Consider the following 21,004-nt stretch of genomic DNA (forward strand, 5'->3'; position numbering starts at 1 on the left):
CAGGTTCAATTCCCAGCACCCACATGGCAGCTCACAGCTGTCTGTAATTACAATTCCAGGGGATCTGACACCTTTACACCAAAGCACATAAAATAAAAGCTAAATAGATTATTAAAAATAAATATAAGCTAGAAAAATATTTTCCTAAAAAAACTAAGAAGGTATCAGGCCCACCAATATTAAAAATGTGTAGTAAGAAACTAATGGGGCTGGAGAGATGGCTCAAAGGTTAACAGCACTGGCTGCTCTTCCAGAGGTCCTGGGTTCAATTCCCAGCAATAGGAGCTCACAACCATTTGTAATGATATCTGGTGTCTCATCTAACATGCAGGCATATATGCACACAGAACACTGTATACATAATAAATAAATGAATCTTTGAGAGAGAGAGAGAGAGAGAGAGAGAGAGAGAGAGAGAGAGAGAGAGAGACTGACTGACTAGTGACATGCTGGGCATGGTGGCACAAGCCTTTAGTCCCAGCACTTGGGAGAGAGGCAGGCAGATCTCTGAGTTCCAGGACAGCCAGGGTTACACAGAGAAACCCTGACTCAAAAAAAAAAAAAAAAAAAAAAACAAAAAACAAGAGAGACTAGTGACAACTCAGCAGCAGAGCATTTGTGTAACAGGTGGAAGGACCTGGGTCTGATCTCCAGAAATGACAAAAAAATCAAATAATGACTCAATTTAAAAGATTATAGGGGCCGGGTATGGTTGCACACGTGCTTGATCCCAGCAATCAGTAAGCAGAGATAGGCAGAGTTCTGAGAGATCCAAGCCAACCTGGTCTACATAATAAGTTCCAGGACAGCCAGAGGTACATAATGAGACCCTGTCTCAAAAACAGATAGACAGACAGACAGACAGACAGACAGACAGACAGACAGATATTGCGGGGGAATGGGGTGAGACCTTGCCTCAAATATGAATGAATAAATGAAAGAATGAATACTGTGGGGGACTAGAGAAAAAACAGCAGTAGAGTGCATGAGATCCTCCCTGCGTCTGTGTCTCCCTCTCTCACACACAGAGGTGAGAGAGATTATAGTACTAGTATATGAAAGACAAAACAAACATGGGAAAAGACCCAAGTATATGTACAACTATCTCTGATAAGATTAAATAGCCTATACCCTGAAAGCAGATTCATTTAAGACTACAGGTAACAGAAAAAAAATAATAAAAGTATTCAAGACAGCAATTTCAAAGACAAAGGACCTTGAAAGCAATCCTTAGTAAGAATTCCCAGGAATCTAGTCACAAAAATTACAACTGAAGAGCTTTTTTGACACAGGATGTTGCTAGGTGGCCTTGGCTGGTCAGGAACTTGCTTTGTAGACAAGGCTGGCCTCTAACCTGCAGCAGTCTCCCAGCCTCTGCTCTAAATGCTGGGGTTATAGGCATGTACCACCATGCCTGGCTTAACAGCTAAGTTTTAAATAAACAAGGCCACACAGTTTAGATAGATGGGGTTTTGCTTATTTGTTTGAGACAGGGTCTCACTTTGTAATTAAGGCCCGCCTAAAATTTAGTATGTAACTTGGGCTGGCCACCAACTCCTGGTAATTCTGCTTTATCCTCTAAAATGCTGGGATAACAGGCATAAGCCCCAATACTCAACACAGTCAGGAGAGTTTCCGATGCCCCAACAATCAGCAGCCTCTAACAAGACTTTAACTACAGCGCTGGAGTGCTGGTTCAGCACTGAAGAGCACTTACTGCTCTTACAGAGGACCCAAGCTCAGCTCCAGCAGCCTCACTGGTGGCTCACATCACCTCTAACTCCAGGTCTAGGGGATCCAATGCCCTCTTCTGGACTCCATGGTCACATGCATACATGTGGCAAACATTCAGACACATACATACACATAAAATAAATAAGGACTGTAACTACCTGGTCTATGTAGTCTCTAGTCAGAAGGAGCTTCATTTCACAATAAGGAATGTCGCCCTACCACATTTTTATCTTAACCAGAAAAAGCAGGAGGAAATGATAAACTCAACACAATCTTTCCATGAAATAAAAGTGTAAGAATTCAGTAAGAGGTGTGTAATTGTCTAACTAGTTACTGGACACCATATGAAAAAATTAACCTGTATCTCAACTACATTGCTTAGCTTTTTTAAATTCCAGTTTAAGATTAAAATCTAAAAGGTGAAACCATGTATACATTAGCAAAATGTCTCTCAAAATATGGTCTGGCGACTTCACAGGAAATGCCAAAGCTTTCAAAGCAAGTGTTTTCACCATGGTTGAGAAGGCCATGCGTCTACAGGTAGTTTTTCAGCAGAGGAATGATTGGCTATGCTACAGAACCCCAGGAATAAATAAGTAGCTAAATGATGGATTCATTTACTACAAAACCTTGTGTGGGGGCTTCTATAAATTCTAACCATATAATAGTCTGGAAAAAGCAAAACTATAACAGTGAACAGGTCAGTGGTTGCCAAGGGTAAGGGAATAAAGACTGAATAGGCGGAGAGAGCATAGACGACATTTGTTTTGTTTTTTTTGAAAAAGTATCTCTACTATGTAGCACAGCTAGCCTGTAGCTTGCTATGTGGCTCAAAACAACCTCAAACTCACAGTCACACATCTTGTGGCTGGTGACAGATAATAAAACTACTTTCCAGGTAAAAAAAACTCCTGGCCTTGGTGACACAAAGTCAGAGGACTCTGTCAGTCTAAGGCCAGCCTGGTCCACACAAGTTGTCGAAAGAAAGAAAGAAAGAAAAGAAAAGAAAAGAAAGAAAGAAAGAAAGAAAGAAAGAAAGAAAGAAAGAAAGAAAGAAAGAAAGAAAGAGAAAGAATGTGTGTGTATGTGTGTGTGTGTCCCCAGTTACTGCAACCAAGCTAATATTCCATGGCAGAGTAAAGACAGAAGATATGAGACTGTCACCTTCTAAGTACTACAGAGACCTGCAAAAATGAAAAAAAATGTCATTCCTGTCACTCAGTGCTTTATGTCACTGTACTTATGGCACAAGTCCCAGAAGACTGAAACAGGAGAGCACTTGTTTAATGATAAACTGTAAAATTAATAAATAAAAATAGTATCAGCAAGGTACATGGCACAGATTAGCTGTTCTGCTCTGTCCAGATTCCGAACGATGTCAGTATAGAATCAAGAAGAGTAGGAGTTCCAGGTCAGGTTCAGCTATATACGAGTCTGTCTCAAAAGAAGAGAGGGAAGGGGAGGAAGGATATGTATATAATCCCAGCAGTGAGGACATTAAAGCAGAGGGTCACCAGTTGTAGACCAGCCTGGGTTACACAACGGGTTACATGCAGGCTGGCCCACATAACAAAATCTGTCTCAATTAAAAGGGAATACTGGAGGAAATGTAAAGACAAAAGACAGTGTAGACAGCTGGCTAAATAAAACCAAAATAAGACAGACAAAACAAGTAATTACCTCCCACCAAGTCCTTCGATTCTTTCTCTTTCCTTGGGAAGTTCTGGCTTATGGTCTTGTGTCACCTCCACAGCTCTGACAAAATCATCCTTTGGGTCATCCTGAATTCCAAGGACAACCCCAGAGTCACCTACATGAGCTACATACATCTTCATGCCCCGTATGATAACCACACTGGCAGTTGTCCCGGATGTGCTAGGAAGACCTGTCATCGTCTTTGGCCATTCTGCTGTAATAAGAAAGAAAATATTTTATATTTTACTTCTCCAGGTACATACATAAGCACAGTTATTAGAATATAACAAGCAACAATTCTTGAATTAGCATGTTAACACTTGAATTTGTACAACAAAAAAGTTTAAGCTGGAGATGTAGTCAGAAGCAAAGCACCTGCCTAGTATTCTCAAGGTCCTAGATTCAACTCCTAGTCCAGAATGAATGAATGAACAGGAAGGAAAGAGAGAGAGAGGGTACATTCAGAATCTACTTGTCTGAGGTAAGGGTTTTTATCGTTGTGCTAAAACACCATGACCAAGACCAATTCTGGCTGGAAAGAAAGGGTTTATTTCATCTTAACACTTCCATTTCATACTCCACTATCAAAATCCTGGATGGCAGAGAGCACAAAGGAATGCTTACTGAAATGTTCCTCATGGCTTTCTCAGCCTGCTTTCTTACAGAACAGGGCCATCAGCCAAGGGGTGGCATTGCATACAGTGAACTGGGTCCTCCCACATCAATCAAGAAAGTGCACCACAGGCTTTTCCACAGGTCAATCTGGTGAGGGCATTTTCTCAGCTGAGGTTCCCTCTTCCAAAATGATTCTAGCTTGTGTCAAGTTGACATAAAACCAACCAGCATACTACTTGAGAATTTGAATTAATTCTCTAATCAAAAAAATCTATAAATAACTGTAATAACCCATAAACCAATACTGAAACAAATCACAGGACAGATTTTCTACTTCCAGATAACTAATCAGTCATGGTTACATGGAGAAGCAAGGTACACTGGTCTTGTTTTTCTTTGCTAGGAAATAAACCCAAGGCCTCCTACATGCCATCCAAGTACTCTAGCCCCGCTCTGTGTTACAGTTATAATTCCATTTCATCAGAAGCTAGCACATATTAAATCTTTCCAGAAATTGCTACTTGTTTTTTTAACAACTTTTAAATACTCAAATTTTAACAAATTTAATTTTTTTTTTGCTTATATAGATATTTGAAAAGGGTCTCACTATGTAGCCCTGGCTTGCTTAGAACTTGCTACATAGACCAAACTAATCTAATCACGAACTCAGAGACCTGCCTACCGCTGCCTTCCATATTCTCTCACTTGTGTGTATGCAAGCATGTGTGTACGTGATTGACTATTATATACCATGTTCCTTTATGAGCACAAAACAGGCCAGAAGAGGCCATCAGATTCCCTGAAGCTAGAGTTATAGGCAGTTGTTCATCTCTTGAGGTGGGTGCTGGGAACTGAAGTCAGGTCCTCTGTAAGAGCAGCACGTGCTCTCAACTGCTGAACCATGTCTCACCTATCAGCATTTACTGAACACATGAACAAGGTTCTATACTAAGAAGCTTGCATGAATTACTTTAGGTAATACTTACAATAAACTTCTGAGACATAAAATTACTCCCATTATTTCATCTTATAATGAAAAAATTGATACTTTGAATGAATGGTTAAAAAGCATTTTTAGAACTCTTTTTTTTTAAAGATTTATTTATTATGTATGTATACAACGTTCTGCCTCGATGTATGCCCACACACCAGAGGAGGGCGCCAGATCTCAGTAAAGATGGTTGTGAGCCACCATGTGGTTGCTGGGAATTGAACTCAGGACCTCTAGAAGAGCAGCCAGGGCTCTTAACCTCTGAGCCATCTCTCCAGCCCCAAGAAGCATGTTTAAGATAACTAAAATATTAAGTAACAACTCTCGGATCAATTCCAAACTATATAGTGTCTAAGTTCAGTGACAGTCAACAATTCTGTAATACTAAGTCATAACTGCAAATTCATGATGGGAGACTAAATCACTCACTTACATATTCTGCCCACCAAAACTCAACTAAAAGGACAGAATATAAAAATAACCCCATAGCAGACTGAAGCACAGAAAAAGGTCACAAGCAAATATGAGGGATGCCTGTAAGTCTGGGCAAACAAAACTACACAAAGAATGGTTGTAGAAGGCACTCATTTAAGAAAGAACAGCCAGAAAAAAAGGAATGAATTGGTTTCCTTCTTTATTGCATCCTGAAAAATACAAGAGTCTACAGGTGATAAACCAAGGCTGGAGCAATGGCTCAGCAGCGAAGAGCACTTGCTGCTCAATCATGAGGACTGGAATTGGATCCCAGCATCCACACTGTAACTCCAGCCCTAAGGACTCCAATACCCTCTGGCCTCCCTGTGTTCCCACAAGGACAGAAAGTAGTTTACTTAGTAAATTACCAGGAACAGAATGAAAAGATACTTCACAGAATGGAAAAAGTAATATAAAATGTTCCTAAACTCAAGCCAGTCAGACAGTCCACCTAAAGAAAAAAAATACACTATGCCTAAATAGGCCTTGAACCAAAGAGAAAACTCGGACAAAAAAACATGCAAAGGTATTTAATTTTTTTCAGTCATCTAGTAAACAATAATTAAAAACCACAAAATACCACTGCATAAGTACTAAACTGCTTAAAATATGAGATTAGCAAATGTGGTTGGACAAGCTGAGCAGCACAGACTCTAGTCAACTACTGATGAGTGTGAATGTAAACCGGCACACTGCAGGAACATTTGGGTATCTGTGAGAGGTGAAGAAAGGCATACTCTCCAACCACCCCCTAGGAATACACCACATGTTACTGCAGAAATACAAATAGAAACAAATGGCCAAAGCAACACTGTTTATGAAGGTTAAAAATAAACACCAACCTTAGTCCTCCTGACTATACACAATGCATAAGAATTTCATAAAAGCAGGAGGTAAAAGAAGGTATATGTGTGAATTTCTTCAAATATATTACATTCAACAGACTTGGTGAAACTACTAAGAAAAATAAACAAGCAGCACAGAACTAAGGTTGAAGTGATGGTTACTCTTTGGAAGTAGATAGAAATGAAGCCTCAGTGGCAGAAAACTAATCCCAACTACTGGGGAGGCTGGAGCAGAAAGATCAATAGTTCAAGGCTTGCTTGTGCAACAGAGGCAGTTCAAGGCAAGCTTGGGCAACTTCATGAGACCATCTCAAGAAATTATGTAAAAAGGAGAGCTTACTTAACATGCACTAACCTTTTTTTTCTTTTGTTTTGTTTTGTTTTTGTTTGTTTGTTTTTGTTTGATTGGTTGGTTGGTTTTTCTAGACAGGGTTTCTCTGTAGCTTTGGAGCCTGTCCTGGAACTAGACAGGCTCTTACAGACCAGGCTGGCCTCGAACTCACAGAGATCCACCTGCCTCTGCCTCCTGAGTGCTAGGATTAAAGGCGTGCGCCACCACCGTCCAGCTAACATGCACTAACTTCTATATTCAGTGCCCAGCAGCACACACAAACAGGAAAGACATACGGGCACATCTATAATGCAATGTTCTCTTCCCTAACTGGACAATATATTCATTCACTACTGACATCCAGTCAACACTTAGTGGTACACATGTAGCCCCAACACTGGGGAGGTAGAGGAAGAACAGTTGAGTTCAAGATCAGCATAGTCTGCAGATCATGTTCTAAGCTAGCCAGGGATACACAGTAAGAACCTATGTCTCAAAAAATTCCAAACTGCAGGGCAGTGGTGGCGCACGCTTTTAACCCAGCACTTGGAAGGCAGAGGCAGGTAAATCTCTGTGAGTTCAAGGCAGGTCTGGTTGATCAAGTAAGTTCCAGGACAGATATGACTATTACACAGAGAAACCCTGCCCAGAAAAAAGGAAATGAAAAAGGAATAAATAAACAAACAAGCAAACAAAAGACAAAATCAGAAAAACAAAAATTTAATAAAGACATTTAAGTAACTGAGTCATGTACAAAACTCACCCTAAAATAAAATGGTATTGGTGTGGAAGGCAAATAAGAGAACATCCAAAACAACAATATTATTTAAATCACATTTCTGAACTGACATGATGGTATCCACCTGTAATATCAGCACTGAGGAGGTAGAGAAAAGAGGATCAAGAGTTCAAAGTCATCCTCAGCAACACAAAGAATTCCGAGGCAGACCAGGCTGATTTAAAAAATAAAATTTACAGTCAGGCATGGTGGTGTGTGACTTTGATCTAGAAGACACAGACAGGTGTATTTCTGGTCTACATAGAGACTACCAGGACAGCAGGACTGAGAGAGAGATCGTGTCTCCAAAGAGAGAGGGAGAAAGGGAGGAAGGGAGGAGGGAGGGAGAGACGGAGAGAGGGAGGGCTGAGTAGAGAGATCATGTCTCCAAAGAGAGAGGGAGAGAGGGAAGGAATGAGGGAGGGAAGAAAAAATTTACAAAGAAAGCTCAGTGAGCAAAGGCACCATGCCCCCAAAATCCCTGGAATCCATGTGAAAGAGAAAACCAACGCCCACAAATTGCCCTCTGAACCTCACATGGATTCACACACATATACAAAATAAATACACAGATGAATGAAAAAGTACCCCATGACTTTAGTCAAAAGCAAATTGTACAAATAGGTATTCTACAGTGTGCTAAAAGTAATGAAATTCACTTGAAATGCCACCTTTATCATGTTACAATTTGTCTCAGTTGCAGTTCTGACTTTAAACTACTAATCTATTTATAGCATTTAATAATTCAAATTTAAGCATCCCTACACTTTCTTTTATATTCTCTTACATGTTTCCCAAATAAGCCTATAAAATTGTTTTTCAGTGGAGTTTTGTAGCAGTTTTGTTGTTTTTAAGGTGGGGTATCTCACTGTGTTTTCCAGGATAGAGGGAACCCACAATCCTGCCTCATCCTCCCATATACAATAGAATTATGGGTTATGCACTACTGCACCATGTAGAGAGCAGCATAGAACCACACCTGATGGAGATGTATAATCTACTCCTGAGACGGCTAAGGCCTGACTTATGCTATGATCACGCAATGATTATCAGCTGCTTGCATATGCGTGGGCCTATGGGCAATGCCCACCTGGCAATCCAGGATTGGCAGCCCATGCCTACTTAAGGGCTGGGAGAGGTTTGCCCGAGGAGAGAGGGAAAAGGAAAAAGGGAAAAGAGGAGAAAGAGAGGGGAAGAGAGAGAGAAAGTGAATAAAGTCCTGCAATAAACTGCAGTGAGAAGAGCTCCGGTGTGTCACGTGTCATCCTTGCGGGTCGAGGTGGGCGTGACAGCACCAGACCCAGGATAAACATATAATATTTCTAGCTTCACACCTACTGAGTGGCTAAGGCAGGAGAATCACTAAGTCCGCGAGTTCAAGGCTATGTTATGTTGTGCCGATCAAGTGTGTGCTCCTCCGAAGAACCATGCCCTTCAGTTTGCACATCACAACAGGCCATTTTGGGAGTTGTTGTTGCTGTTGTTTTGGTTTATTTTCCAGATGGGGAGCAACCATCAATCTTGCCTCAACCTCCCTAGGAACTGGAATATCAATCTTAACCTATATCAGAAAAGACTCAGTGGCTCTCTTTTTACTTATTTTTTTATTTTGTTTTGGTGGAGCTAGAGAGTGAAACCAAGCTCTTGTGCATCCTAGGCAAGTGAGCAACCTCTAGTCTCCTTTTTTCTTTTCTAATTTTTTTTTTTAACTTTTATGTGTATGTGTGAATACCTGCATGCATGTTTGTGAACCATGTGTGTGTTGGTGCCTGTGCCCACCAGAAGAGAGCACTGGATCCCCTGGAACTGGAGTTACAAGCTGCTGTAAACCACACCTGGGTCCTCTGCAAGAGCCGCCAGTGCTCTTAACTGCTGAACCATCTTTCTAGTCCCATGCTTTTAGGGTTTTGAGATAAGATTTCATTATATAGCACTGGTTGACTGTACAGTTCAGACTGGCCATGAACTTCTAAAAATCCTGCTGTCTCAGTGTCTGGAAAGGTGGGATTATATTCCCAAATCACCTTGCTCAGCTAAGACTCAGTCTTCCAAAAAAAATTAATAAAGTTTTTAAGCTTGAATTGGTGGCATACGCCTGGCATCCCAGCTCTTAGCAGGTGGAGGCAGGAAAATCAAGAGGTTCAAAGAGAGTCTGTGCAACATGAGATGGATGAAACGGAGGGAGGAAATGGAAAGATTTTAATAAAAAAATTACAAATAAGCAAAAACCGTATGTGTACTTTGTCCCAAATTTGAAACATAGGATATGTATTATATACCAACTAACAATATACTCATTTTAATTTTTAGGAGGTGAACAGGATTGTCATCAGCTCCACCTTACAGATAAGGAAACACTGGTACAATAATAGTCTTACGCAAAGTCACAGCACAAGTAAGAGAAGCTCAGATTCAAAACAAGTCTAGAATATCCTCCTAGCTCTTGCCACATTAGGAAGTCTATTATGGGGAGAACAGACCGTATATAGGCCTTTGAGACATGATAATAACACACTGAAAGCAAATATCACAAGTCTCTAAAAATCAGAAACTTGTACAGATAGTAAAACACAAAAGGAGTAGAGCTGACAATCATATATAAAGTTTATTCATACAATAACCTGAGACAGTCAAGCTGGTGGTAATCCCAGCACTTGGGAATCTGAAGCAGAAAGATTGCTGTGTGAGTTTGACTGTAGCCTGGGATACACAATGAGTTCCAGAACAGCCCAAATGCTTGTCTTTTGGGGGGGCACCCAAAAAAAATTTTTACAAAAAAGTTCGAGAACTCTTAAAAAATGACACAATTATAAATCAAATGATGATTAGAAAATGAAATGAGGCTGCAACTTCTGATTCATGTTCCTTATTGAATTAAGTACAGCCTATTACATATTACATCAAAAGGACTTTAACAAAACTGCCCTAGATTCTGGGCAACTCCCCAGGCTTTTGACCTTTCTGAGACCTGTTTCTTCAGTTTTGTATATTTCTTTCTGTTCTGGAAAAGGTCCACTTATTTTCTTGAACTAAGAGCAAGTAAATACTTATAGTACCTAATTCCTACAAACAGGATTCTCATTCTTAATCATTAATTTTTTTTTTGAGACAGGGTTTCTCTGTGTAACAGCCTGGCTGTCCTTAAACTCACTCAGTAGACTAGACTGGCCTCAAACTCTTGAGATCTGCCTGCCTCTGCCTCCAAAGTGCTGGGATTAAAGACTTGTGTCACCACAACCCATCAATGATAAAATCTGGTTTCTGTTGCCATAACAAAATACTTAAGACTGGGTAATTAATTATTTCATTTCGAGACAGGCTATCACACTGTACCCCAAGCTGGCTCAAACCTACAGTGACCCTAGTGCTGAGATTATAGGCATGCACCACTATACCCACCCAAATACTGAGACCCTATTGGAGAAGGGCCCACTTGTTTGTCCCAGCAACCCAGCTAGTTTAGCCCTGAAATAACCACACAGAAACTGTATTAATTAAATCATTGCTTAGCTCTAGTTTTTTACATGTGACTAAGTTTTACATCTTAATTTACCCATTTTTATTAATCTGTGTGATTTTATTAATCATGGGCAGTGGCTTACTGGCAAGATTCTGCATCTGACTCTGGCAGTGGATCCATGGTATCTCTGACTCTGCCTCCTTTCTCCCAGAATTTAGTTCCGTCTTTCCTGCCTACCTAAGTTCTGCCCTATCAACAGGCCAAGGCAGATTTTTTTTTTATTAACCAATGAAAGCAACACATAGACAAAAGGACCTTCTACACCAAGACCCTATCTAAAAAAATTAATCCATTAAAGAAATTTAAGATGGGAGGAGGTGGTGCATGCCTTTAATCCCAGCCCTCAGGAGGCTGAAGCAGGTGGACCTCTGTGAGTTCGAGGCCAGCCTGGTCTACAAGAACTAGTTCCAGGACAGCTAGGCCTGTTACACAGAGAAACCCTGTCTTGAAAGATTTAAAAAAAAAAAATTAAACTACTGCTGTGTTTGGTAATTTAAGAGATGTTTTCCATTGTAATCTTTTTCCTTTAGATTTAAGTATTTTGGAGGGAAGGTATATGAGATGATGAAAATATGTTAGTGGTTGGTATCCCCCTGAAACCTGTGAATTTGACACTCTTTGGAAAGGGGTCTTTGCAGATGTAAGCAGGCTAAGAGTCTTAAGAAGAGATCATCCTGAGTCTCTGTCTCTGTCTCCTTTCATCGCCTGATGTCCAAATCAGGAGCAGAAGGAGAGAGAGCACAAGCAAGGAACTCAGGACCGCGAGGGGTGCACCCATACACTGAGACAATGGGGATGTTCTATCAGGAACTCACCAAGGCCAGCTGGCCTGGGTCTGAAAAAGCCTGGGTCAAAACTGGTCTCGCTGAACATAGCGGACAAGGAGGACTACTGAGACCTCAAGAACAATGGCAACGGGTTTTTGATTCTACTGGACCTATTGGTTTCGTGGGAGCCTAGGCAGTTTCGTGGATGCTCACCTTACTAGACCTGGATGGAGGTGGGTGGTCCTTGGACTTCCCACAGGGCAGAGAACCCTGATTGCTTTTTGGGCTGACGAGGGAGGGGGACTTGATTGGGGGAGGGGGAGGGAAAGGGGAGGCGGCGGTGGGGAAGAGACAGAAATCTTTAATAAATAAATAAATAAATTTAAAAAAAAAGAAGAGATCATCCTGGATTAGATTGAGCACTAATTCAAAGACCAGTGCTCTTAGAAGAGAGAAGGGGTGACAGTGCAGAGAAGGAAAGACAAAAAATTATCGAGGCTGAGATACAGAGATGCATACACTTTCAAGTCAAGAAAGGCAAAGGACAGCCGGCAGCCACCAGGAGTGGGCACAGAACAGACTCTCCATAAGGAACCCACTCTCGTGACTCCTTGGTTTCCAATTTACGGTATCCAAAGCCATGAAGGCCTAAGTTTCTATTGTTTCAAGCCACCCAGTTATTGGTTATTTGATACAGCATTCCTAGGAGGTTAACGTAAGTCTGTTCCAGAAATTTTCACTGATCAGTTTTAGTTTTTATATTTATTTATTTTGTGGGCAGAAGGAGATGCAAACCATAGCATAAAAGAGGTCAAAAGACAGACAACTCAAGAGAGTTCTCTCATTCCACCAAATGTGTTTCTAGGGATCAAACTCAGGTAATTGAGTTTTACAGCAAGTGTCTCTATTAAGAGTCATCTCGCTGTCCCAATACACAGTTAGTTTTATATGTCTAAGTATATATATACACACACATGTGCAGTGCACAGGCATATAAATAGACATATATGTGCATGTGGAGGCCAGGACAGGTCCTGAACAGCCTAGGAGACTGTTTCTAACACCTCCTGGGCTTTACTTCCCAGCAGGATGAGCCTGTTACACAGGTAAACGTGGCTTTCTTCCAACCCTGGCAACCTGAATCCTTTATCTTTAGGATTCATACAGTGGAACAAGAATCCGTTCCTACAAATTGTCTGTCTTCTGACCTACACCCACACCCCATACATAATAATTAAAGTAACAAGTTAATCAAAGTAATTATTTAAAAATATAAAGTCAATTTATTTCATTTTTTTTACAGGCAGACTATTTTAATTCTAATTTTATTTTAGTAAAAACAACAACCAAAAAAAGGATGGAAATTTGAAAACCACAAACCCAAACACAGTGCCTTGGAAGGTCTAAAGGACTATTCACAGGTAGGCAGGTGGGCAGGCTAGACCACTGCAGATGAGAGTCCCCATAGTAATTTGTAAGTAGTTTGCTAACCATTTCTATCTTTTTAACATTGAACATATAAACATAATCTCTTTAAAATACAGAAATTTACAAATAAAAAGTATGTGTCTATGCCAAAGAAAGAAGAGGAGAAAGGGAGAGAAAAAAGTGGGTACTATTCACACTTATGGGCAAAGTTCAAATCTAGAAACCCTCCCCCGTTCCCCCCATGCTCCCAATTTACTCAGAAGAGCTTGTCTTTTTCTCCTTCCCATGTAGATCCATATATGTTTCTCTTAGGGTCCTCTGTTGTCTAGGTTCTCTGGGGTTGTGTACTGTAGGCTGGTTTTTCTGTTTTATGTCTAAAAGTCACTTATGAGTGAGTGCATAGTATATTTGTCTTTCTGGGTCTGGGTTACCTCACTCAATATGGTTTTTTTCTAGATCCATCCATTCGCTGCAAATTTCAAGATGTCATTATTTTCTACCACTATGTAGTACTCCATTGTGTAAATGTACCACATTTTCTTTATCCATTCTTCGGCTGAGGGGCATCTAGGTTGTTTCCAGGTTCTGGCTATTACAAATAACACTGCTATGAACATAGTTAAGCACATGTCTTTGTGGTATAACTGAGCATCCTTTGGATATATTCCCAAAAATGGTAAAGCCAGGTCTTAAGGTAGATTGTTTCCTAATTTTCTGAGAAATTGCCATACTAATTTCCAAAGAAGCTGTACAAGTTCGCACGCCCTCCAGCAACGGAGGAGTGTTCCCCTTTCTTTCATCTTGCTACTGGACAGAAATTCAGCTAACTTCAACTGACTGCTGAGCAGCTACTTTACTTCATGTGCTATATGGGCAACCCTACAAGTCTTAGTTGCGAGTAACTTTGCAGACAAAAACCTCAAGATCAAGCAAGAGGCAGACATTCAGACATGCTGGTTGTTCCTTGGTTGATGGTCTCTTTAGAACAATCCCTCAATCATTCGAAGAGCTCATTTGTCCTTTAGCTGTGGTTATTCATGCACTGCGTGATGCAAAAGCAATACTTGGTAAAACTCTGAGTGCCTTGGCAGTGATCACAACAGACGCCTCTAAGTGAGCTAGCTGTCACTGTATTCATCATACACACTTACAGTTGGGTTGGGGGAAGGCTTGATAAGGCATACCTCTAAACCTAGCTATCAAGAGCCTGAAGTAACAGAATTAAAATTTCACAACCGAGGGAAAAACAGCACAGTTGGTAAAGTGTTTGCAGAACCCACATAAAAAGCCAGGTGTGCTAAGAGCGTGTGATCCCAGCCCTAGGGAGACAGAAAAAGATATGTAGGGTCACTAGTCAGTCAGTTTAGCCTACTTAATAAGTGCTACCTCAGTAAGAAACCCAGTCTTAAAAAAAAAAAAAAAAGACAACAGACAGTAAGTACATCTGAGGAAATGACACCAAAGGTTGTCCTACCCATACATGCTCTTCAAAGGCAGCCTGGGCTACATACTGTAGCTTTATGTGGTGGCATAAACCATGGCTCAGGAGAAAAGTTGAATAGGTTAAAATAGGTGGTTGTGTCTCAAGTCCCAGCACTCCAATGACTAAAAAAGGACGACCAAGGCCCCTGGGCTGTGTGACAGGAAAGATCCTATCAGAAAACAGAAAGCTCAATCACTTGGTATATATTGTCCTCAAAACAAAGTGAGTTTCCTTTCAATAGCAGGCTACTGAATGATAAACTTCTAATTTGGAAGACTCAGTTTGGGAACATGCATATCCAGCAGAGTGGACAACATCTTCACAATAAAAATCTTGGGGGCTGGAGAGATGGCTCAGTGGTTAAGAGCATTGTCTGCTCTTCCAAAGGTCCTGAGTTCGAGTCCCAGCAACCACATGGTGGCTCACAACCATCTGTAATGGGGTCTGGTGCCCTCCTCTGGCCTGCAGGCATACACACAGATGGAATATTGTATACATAATAAATAAATATTTAAAAAAAACTGTTCTTAAAAAAAATATTTTCTGGTAGCATCAATGAGAATAGACAACTTATTTTTTATTATAAGATGAAATTCATCAATATTCAGAAGATATTAACTCATTGTGCCATGTTTTCCAAATGAATGATACACCATGTCAAAACTCACACATGTGCACAAGGCTGATTCAAAGGCCGGAGAGAGGAAGCTGAGGCTGAGAACCTAGTATCAGACTTGCCTAACAAATGCAAGCCACCAAGTTTGATGAGGGGAATAGAAAAAAAATTTTTTGTTTGTTTTTTTTTTGGGGGGGAAAAAATTTTTTTTAAATAGAGCAGAAGATCTCCAGGGGTCATTCCATACTGAGCAGCTATAGAAAAGAGACAGATGCTGGGAGAGAAGGCATTCTTTCAGTAACGTTTTTATTTTTTTAGATCACAGTATAATTACATCCTCTTCAGCCTTCCCATTTCTTCCTCCAAACCCTCCCATGTGCACACACACCCTCACTCAAATTCATGGAGTAAGGATCTCAATGTGAGACTATAAAATTTTCATTAGTAAGATTTCAGATCACGATTTAACTAACCTTGAAACACAACCACTTGACACAGACTACCAATAATCCACTACTACATCAACCAATAGCACAGGAAACTGAGTGCAGAACACATGAAAACTGGGGTATTAAGACAGACATTAAAAGAGATTTGCAAAAATATAAAACAATGCCTCTTTTTTTTTTTTTTTTGGTTTTTTGAGACAGGGTTTCTCTATGTAACAGCTTTGGCTGCCATAGGACTCACTTTGCAAATGAGGCTGGCCTCGAACTCAGAGATTCACCTGCTCTGCCTCCAGAGAGCAGGGTTAAAGGGTGTGCCACACCACATAGCATTAACTTGTATTTCTAATGTCAAGATTCTAATCTACTCAAAATACTTTTTAATATTCTTTTTTAAATTTAAGTTTAAAAGAGTTCCTTCAAGGTTTCATTCAATAAAAAAAAGTATGTGGATGCAGAGCTGGAGAGCCGGCAAACAGGGTAAGAACAGTTACGGTTCTTTCAAGACCCAAGTTCTTGAGTTCGGTCCCGAAACCCACTGCAGGCATCTCATAACCACCTGTAACCTTAGCTCCAACGAGAGCTGACATCTTGGATTTTTTTTTTCAGGCATCCACACACATACACATAATTTTAAGATATAAAATGTTTTAAAGTATGTGCACACAAAAACATACATTCACAATTACCAGCACAGCCTCTGCTTTAGTAAAGCGACACTCGGATCACAAAGGACAGAGCTTGCACTTATGTGGGAGGTTTTGTGTTCAATTCAACACCAGCACATAAAACGATTAAAATAAAGCCAAATTTAAAGCTCCAACTTTTTCATTTTCTTTTCTTTGAACTAATCTACTTTGTTGTCCTGGTCCTGAGCTTACGCTGATCCGCCCTGATCTGCCACCGAGGTGCTGGGATGACCATCGTCAGCCACCACACTCCAATAGAAATAGGAATCTTTCTTCTTTTCTTTCGGTTTTTTGTTTGTTTGTTTGTTTGTTTGTTTTTTGTTTTTAAAGAGAGGGTCTCTCCACACGGCTGTCCTGAAACTATGTAGAGTAGACCAGGCTAGCCTCGAACTAAGTGAAAACAGTCTACCTCTGCCTCTCAAGAACTAGGACTAAAGGCATGCATCACCACACCTGGCTAAAGTTCAAATATTAAAAGCTTTTGATTTTTAAAGTTAAAGCATATGGCAAATTCATGTGCCCCAAGTGTACTGCAAAATAAATGGACTCTATAATAATTCTTTGTGTCTACTCTTCATGGTGTCTGTCTCGCTATCCACTTTTGTATCCTCTCCAGCCAATAATATAATGTATTTCTAGAATAAACTACAGGGCTTTCAGCTCTACTCTGCCCCCACAGAAAACAAAATAAATCCATCAAAGGGACCCCCAGGGATTGGCTGGGAACCGCCTCCAAAAAAGCTTAGTGGCTGATCTTTGAGTCAATCAAATACTTGGCAAAAAGCCCAACAGATGGAAAACAGACTTTGAAACCAGCTAGTCTACACTCTGTGACAATGCCTTTCTAAAAATACCGTGTATTTTACAAATCTGTAACAGCTTTCTCTAGGTCTCTGTTTCCTTAATGAAAATAGAGCGGATTTGCTTACGCCACTATAAACAAAGGGTTTTTAATGGCAGGAACATTAATTCTTTTCTGTATCAAAGATATGCGCCATATACCCACAGCAATAAATAACCACGATCCTGTGTCATTTACGCTGTACACGTACGTATTGTCTGACTTACAAACATTCAAAATTTGGTTAAAACTACAATTACACCGAACTTTTAGAACTTAAGGTATCTGTTACCAAAAGTTACTTCGATGGGAATTTGTATGAGTGCTTTTTACTATGAACTTTTGGAAACTGTTTGAATGCAATTAGCTATCATCACACTCACTCACACACACCAGAAGTTAACACATGTCGAGGCCAATTTAATGTTTAACAAGCTGCACGCCTTATTCATAAGCAATTCAAGGGACGACCCTAAAACACGATCACAACAAAACTGCCTCCAAAAGTTACTTATGTTACACTTCAGCCCTTCTAAATTGGCTTACACGGAGCCATCAGGGTCAATGCGAAGTGACACCGCCGGTAGGAGGCAACCAAGAGGGACAAGCCCATCAAGAACAAAATTATGACAGATGCTAAGGGAACGCTCCAGTTCTTGCCACCTCCGGCTTCCTTCACCTGGCTCACGTAGAAGCGTTTCTTAAATTTATATTTTGGTTAGAATCTGGCGCTGGCTTTCAAATACTTCTTAGCTTGCTTGCTACCAAAGTGAATTAGCGAAGGGCGAAGGGGACTGTTGCCCCGATCGTGGGAGGGAGAAGATAAAGCAAAGAGCGGTTGCTGGGAAACAAGCCATCCTGGCTTTTCCGAGGCCACTCGGTGTTCCCAGAACTCCAACCCTGACAGTTTTCCCTCGCATCCCTTAGTGGACGGCGTCACTTGATGGATAGCGTTCTTGGTACCGGGGGAAGGCCCACGCGGTACTGATGCTATAAAAAGCCCAGCAAAAGAGAAGAAAAGAAAAATGAGGCGGCCGCCACACAAACCCGGGGAACTTACCTAGTTTCTTCCACATGGCCAGGTGACAGGCGAGGAAGCCTTTGCGAATGGCAGCGCACACCTTAGCGGGCTCGGACGAGGTGAAGCCCTTCTGCTTCTTGATAAAACCCCACAAGTGCTCCCGGGCAAACTGTGCCGCCTCCCGCCCGCCGTGCCCGTCACACACGGCGAAGAAGGCCACCGAGGAGCGGCGGCGACAGCAGCGGCCAGCGGGTGGCGAGGCCGAGGCGTCCAGGGGAGGGTCGCGGGCCGCCGCCGGGCCTTTTCCCGATGGCCCGCTGCCGGCATGACCGGGGTTCGCCGGATGCCCGAGCGCCCGCCGCGACACCGGCGCCGGCTTGTCCTCCGCGGGTGGCTCGGGCTCCACCACAATCTGAGTTACGTCCTCCATGTACTTCCTCCCGCCCTGGTCAGAGAAGACGCTCACTCCCAGCGAGTACAGCCCCGCCATGGCCGGCTGCCCGGGATCCCGCCGTTCCCACGCAGTCCGCCGAATTCTGAGGCGGGAGACACACTCGCCGCTCGCCGGCCAACTATTGTTTATCTTCGACGACGCGGAGAGCGAGGAGGGGGCGGTCCCCGAGGTGGGGGGGGGGCGCGCGATGTCGGGACTTGTCCGCGAGAGCTGGGCCGGTGGAGTCGCCCGCAAGAGGAGCCGAGCAGCTGCGCCTGCGCACTGCGCTCCGCTCCCTGCCCGCCCGCGCCCACCGCACAAATCAGGCGTTCTCTAAACCCCTGTGACGTCACACAGTTCGCTGGGACGGACCAATCAGGAGTCGAGGGGAGCGAGCTCGCCCCCGCCCTCCCGCCCACCCCCGCGTCTCTTTGCAACTGCTGCTGTCGCTCCGCCCGCCTGTGCTACCCCGCGCTGAGCCGGGTCTGTTTGGGGCGTTTTCGCAGTTTCTGAGCCACAGACGCCTTATCCTGTCACCTTTTTTCCTCACCTCGATACTTTGGGTGAGACTTCTGGCTTTTACCCCTTTTGGTCCTCCCAGAGCAAGCTTTGCAGGCTCCGGCCTCCCGCGATTGTGGAAAATCTGCTGAGAACGAGGGTGGACTTACCACTTCCACTCCTTCGAGCGAAATGGCGCGAAAATGCCCTTCAAAGACCGTTGGTCGGCGCGCTGGACGAGGGTAGCACGCGTGTACTGGCTTGGGTGGGATGTGTCCGACTGGGAGTTAAGGAGGGCTGCCCGGGTTAATTAAGAAAACTTGGAATTTTCCACCGCCAGTTGCGCAGTACGGTTTTCCACTGTGCGGTTGTGTCAGAGACCTAGCGGCGAATTTAATTAACGATTCTTTCCAGCACTTTTTAAAAATTCTTTTTGCGTATTTTTCCACTTTTCAGCCTTGTTAATACTTTTTCGGACTAGTCCTGTATACAGCTATTACTGTAGTATGTAACTTACATTTGAAAAAGCCTACGTCAAACAGTCTCCATGTCCTAAGGACACGGTTATATCCCCTCAGTTCACTCAGTAGTGCGCAGTCCGAGCAACAAAATGCTTGCACTTTATTTCCATGGAATTAAGCCCCCAATGAGCATTTTTGTATTTTCTCAGTATCGTCTTTTTTTTTTTGAAGGATCTATTTAAAGTTCACTAGTTCCTATATGCACTTTTCTGTACAGTGCCTTTGAGATTTCACATTGAGTAGTAACAAAGGAGTAGTGAAAATTTATACAGAGCTGAATAAGAAATGCAAATACAAAGAAAAAAATCTTTACAATGTCCTTCCTTGAAACAATCCCTATACCTACCAAAACAATCTTTTTCTTGTCTTTTTGGGTTTATTTTTTGTTTGTTTCTGTTTTTTTGTTTGTTTGTTTGTTTGTTTGTTTGTTTAGACAGGGTTTCTCTGTGTAGCCCTAGCTGTCCAGGAACTAGCTCTTGTTGACCAGGCTGGCCTCAAACTCACAGATATCCACCTGCCTCTGCCTCCCAAGTGCTGGGATTAAAGGCATGTGCCACCACTGCCCAGCTCCAAAACAATTCTTTTTAGATTTATTTCATTTTAATTATATGTGTATCGCTATGTGCATGTGAATGCGCGGGCCAGTTAAAGGTGGTTGCGAGCCACCTGTGTGGGTGTTCCAAACCAAACTCCAGTCCTTTGCTAAAAGCAGTAGAGATGTTTTTAACTGATGAGCCATCTTTCCAGCTCCCTGAAGCAGCAATCTGAAATAACTTTGCCTTAACTTTGTGTGTGTGTGTGTGTTGAGACAGGGTTTCTCTGTGTATCCTCAGCTGTCCTAGAACTGGCTCTGTAGGCCAGGCTGTCTTCCGGCTCACAGAGATCCACACCTGCCTCTGCCCTATGCCTGGGCATTAATAAAGGCTTGTGAAACACCAACTGGCCCCTTTTTTTGTTGGGGGGGGGGTGTTCGAGACACTTTCTCTGTATAACAGCCATGGCTGTCTTGGTACTCGGTTTGCAGGCCAAGATGGCTGCAAACTCAGAGATCCTCCTACCTCTGCTTCTCAAGTGCTCTGTTACCACAGCCAGGTCTCATCTTAACAGGTGAGCAGAACATTCTCAAAACCTAATAATTATAACAATAAGCAGAAATGTATAGGCCACATTTCATTTAAAACTAGCTGAATTTTAAAATCCTAAGTTAGATACTAACAGGGATGCCCCTGCAGCTTCCATCCCACAGGACCTGCAGGAGGAACAGCTCATTCCCCTCCT

General features: G+C 42.2%; 1 protein-coding gene across 1 annotated transcript in view; it reads right to left on the reverse strand.

Moving 5' to 3' along the window:
* The window catches only part of Ppm1d (protein phosphatase, Mg2+/Mn2+ dependent 1D), a 44,458-nt gene extending 25,479 nt beyond the window's left edge, over positions 1-18,979 (reverse strand). The window contains exons 1-2 of the mRNA XM_050119571.1: positions 18,314-18,979; positions 3,415-3,643 (exon numbers count right to left, since the gene is read on the reverse strand). Of these exons, the coding sequence (XP_049975528.1) occupies positions 3,415-3,643; positions 18,314-18,764 (680 nt within the window). The 5' untranslated portion in view covers positions 18,765-18,979. The remainder of the gene's footprint in view (positions 1-3,414; positions 3,644-18,313) is intronic.
* Positions 18,980-21,004: the final 2,025 nt, after the last annotated feature.

Source organism: Alexandromys fortis, unplaced genomic scaffold, assembly GCF_014885135.2.
Source record: "Alexandromys fortis isolate MF-2015 unplaced genomic scaffold, M_Fortis_MF-2015_v1.1 scaffold_173, whole genome shotgun sequence".
Classification (NCBI taxonomy): Eukaryota; Metazoa; Chordata; class Mammalia; order Rodentia; family Cricetidae; genus Alexandromys; species Alexandromys fortis.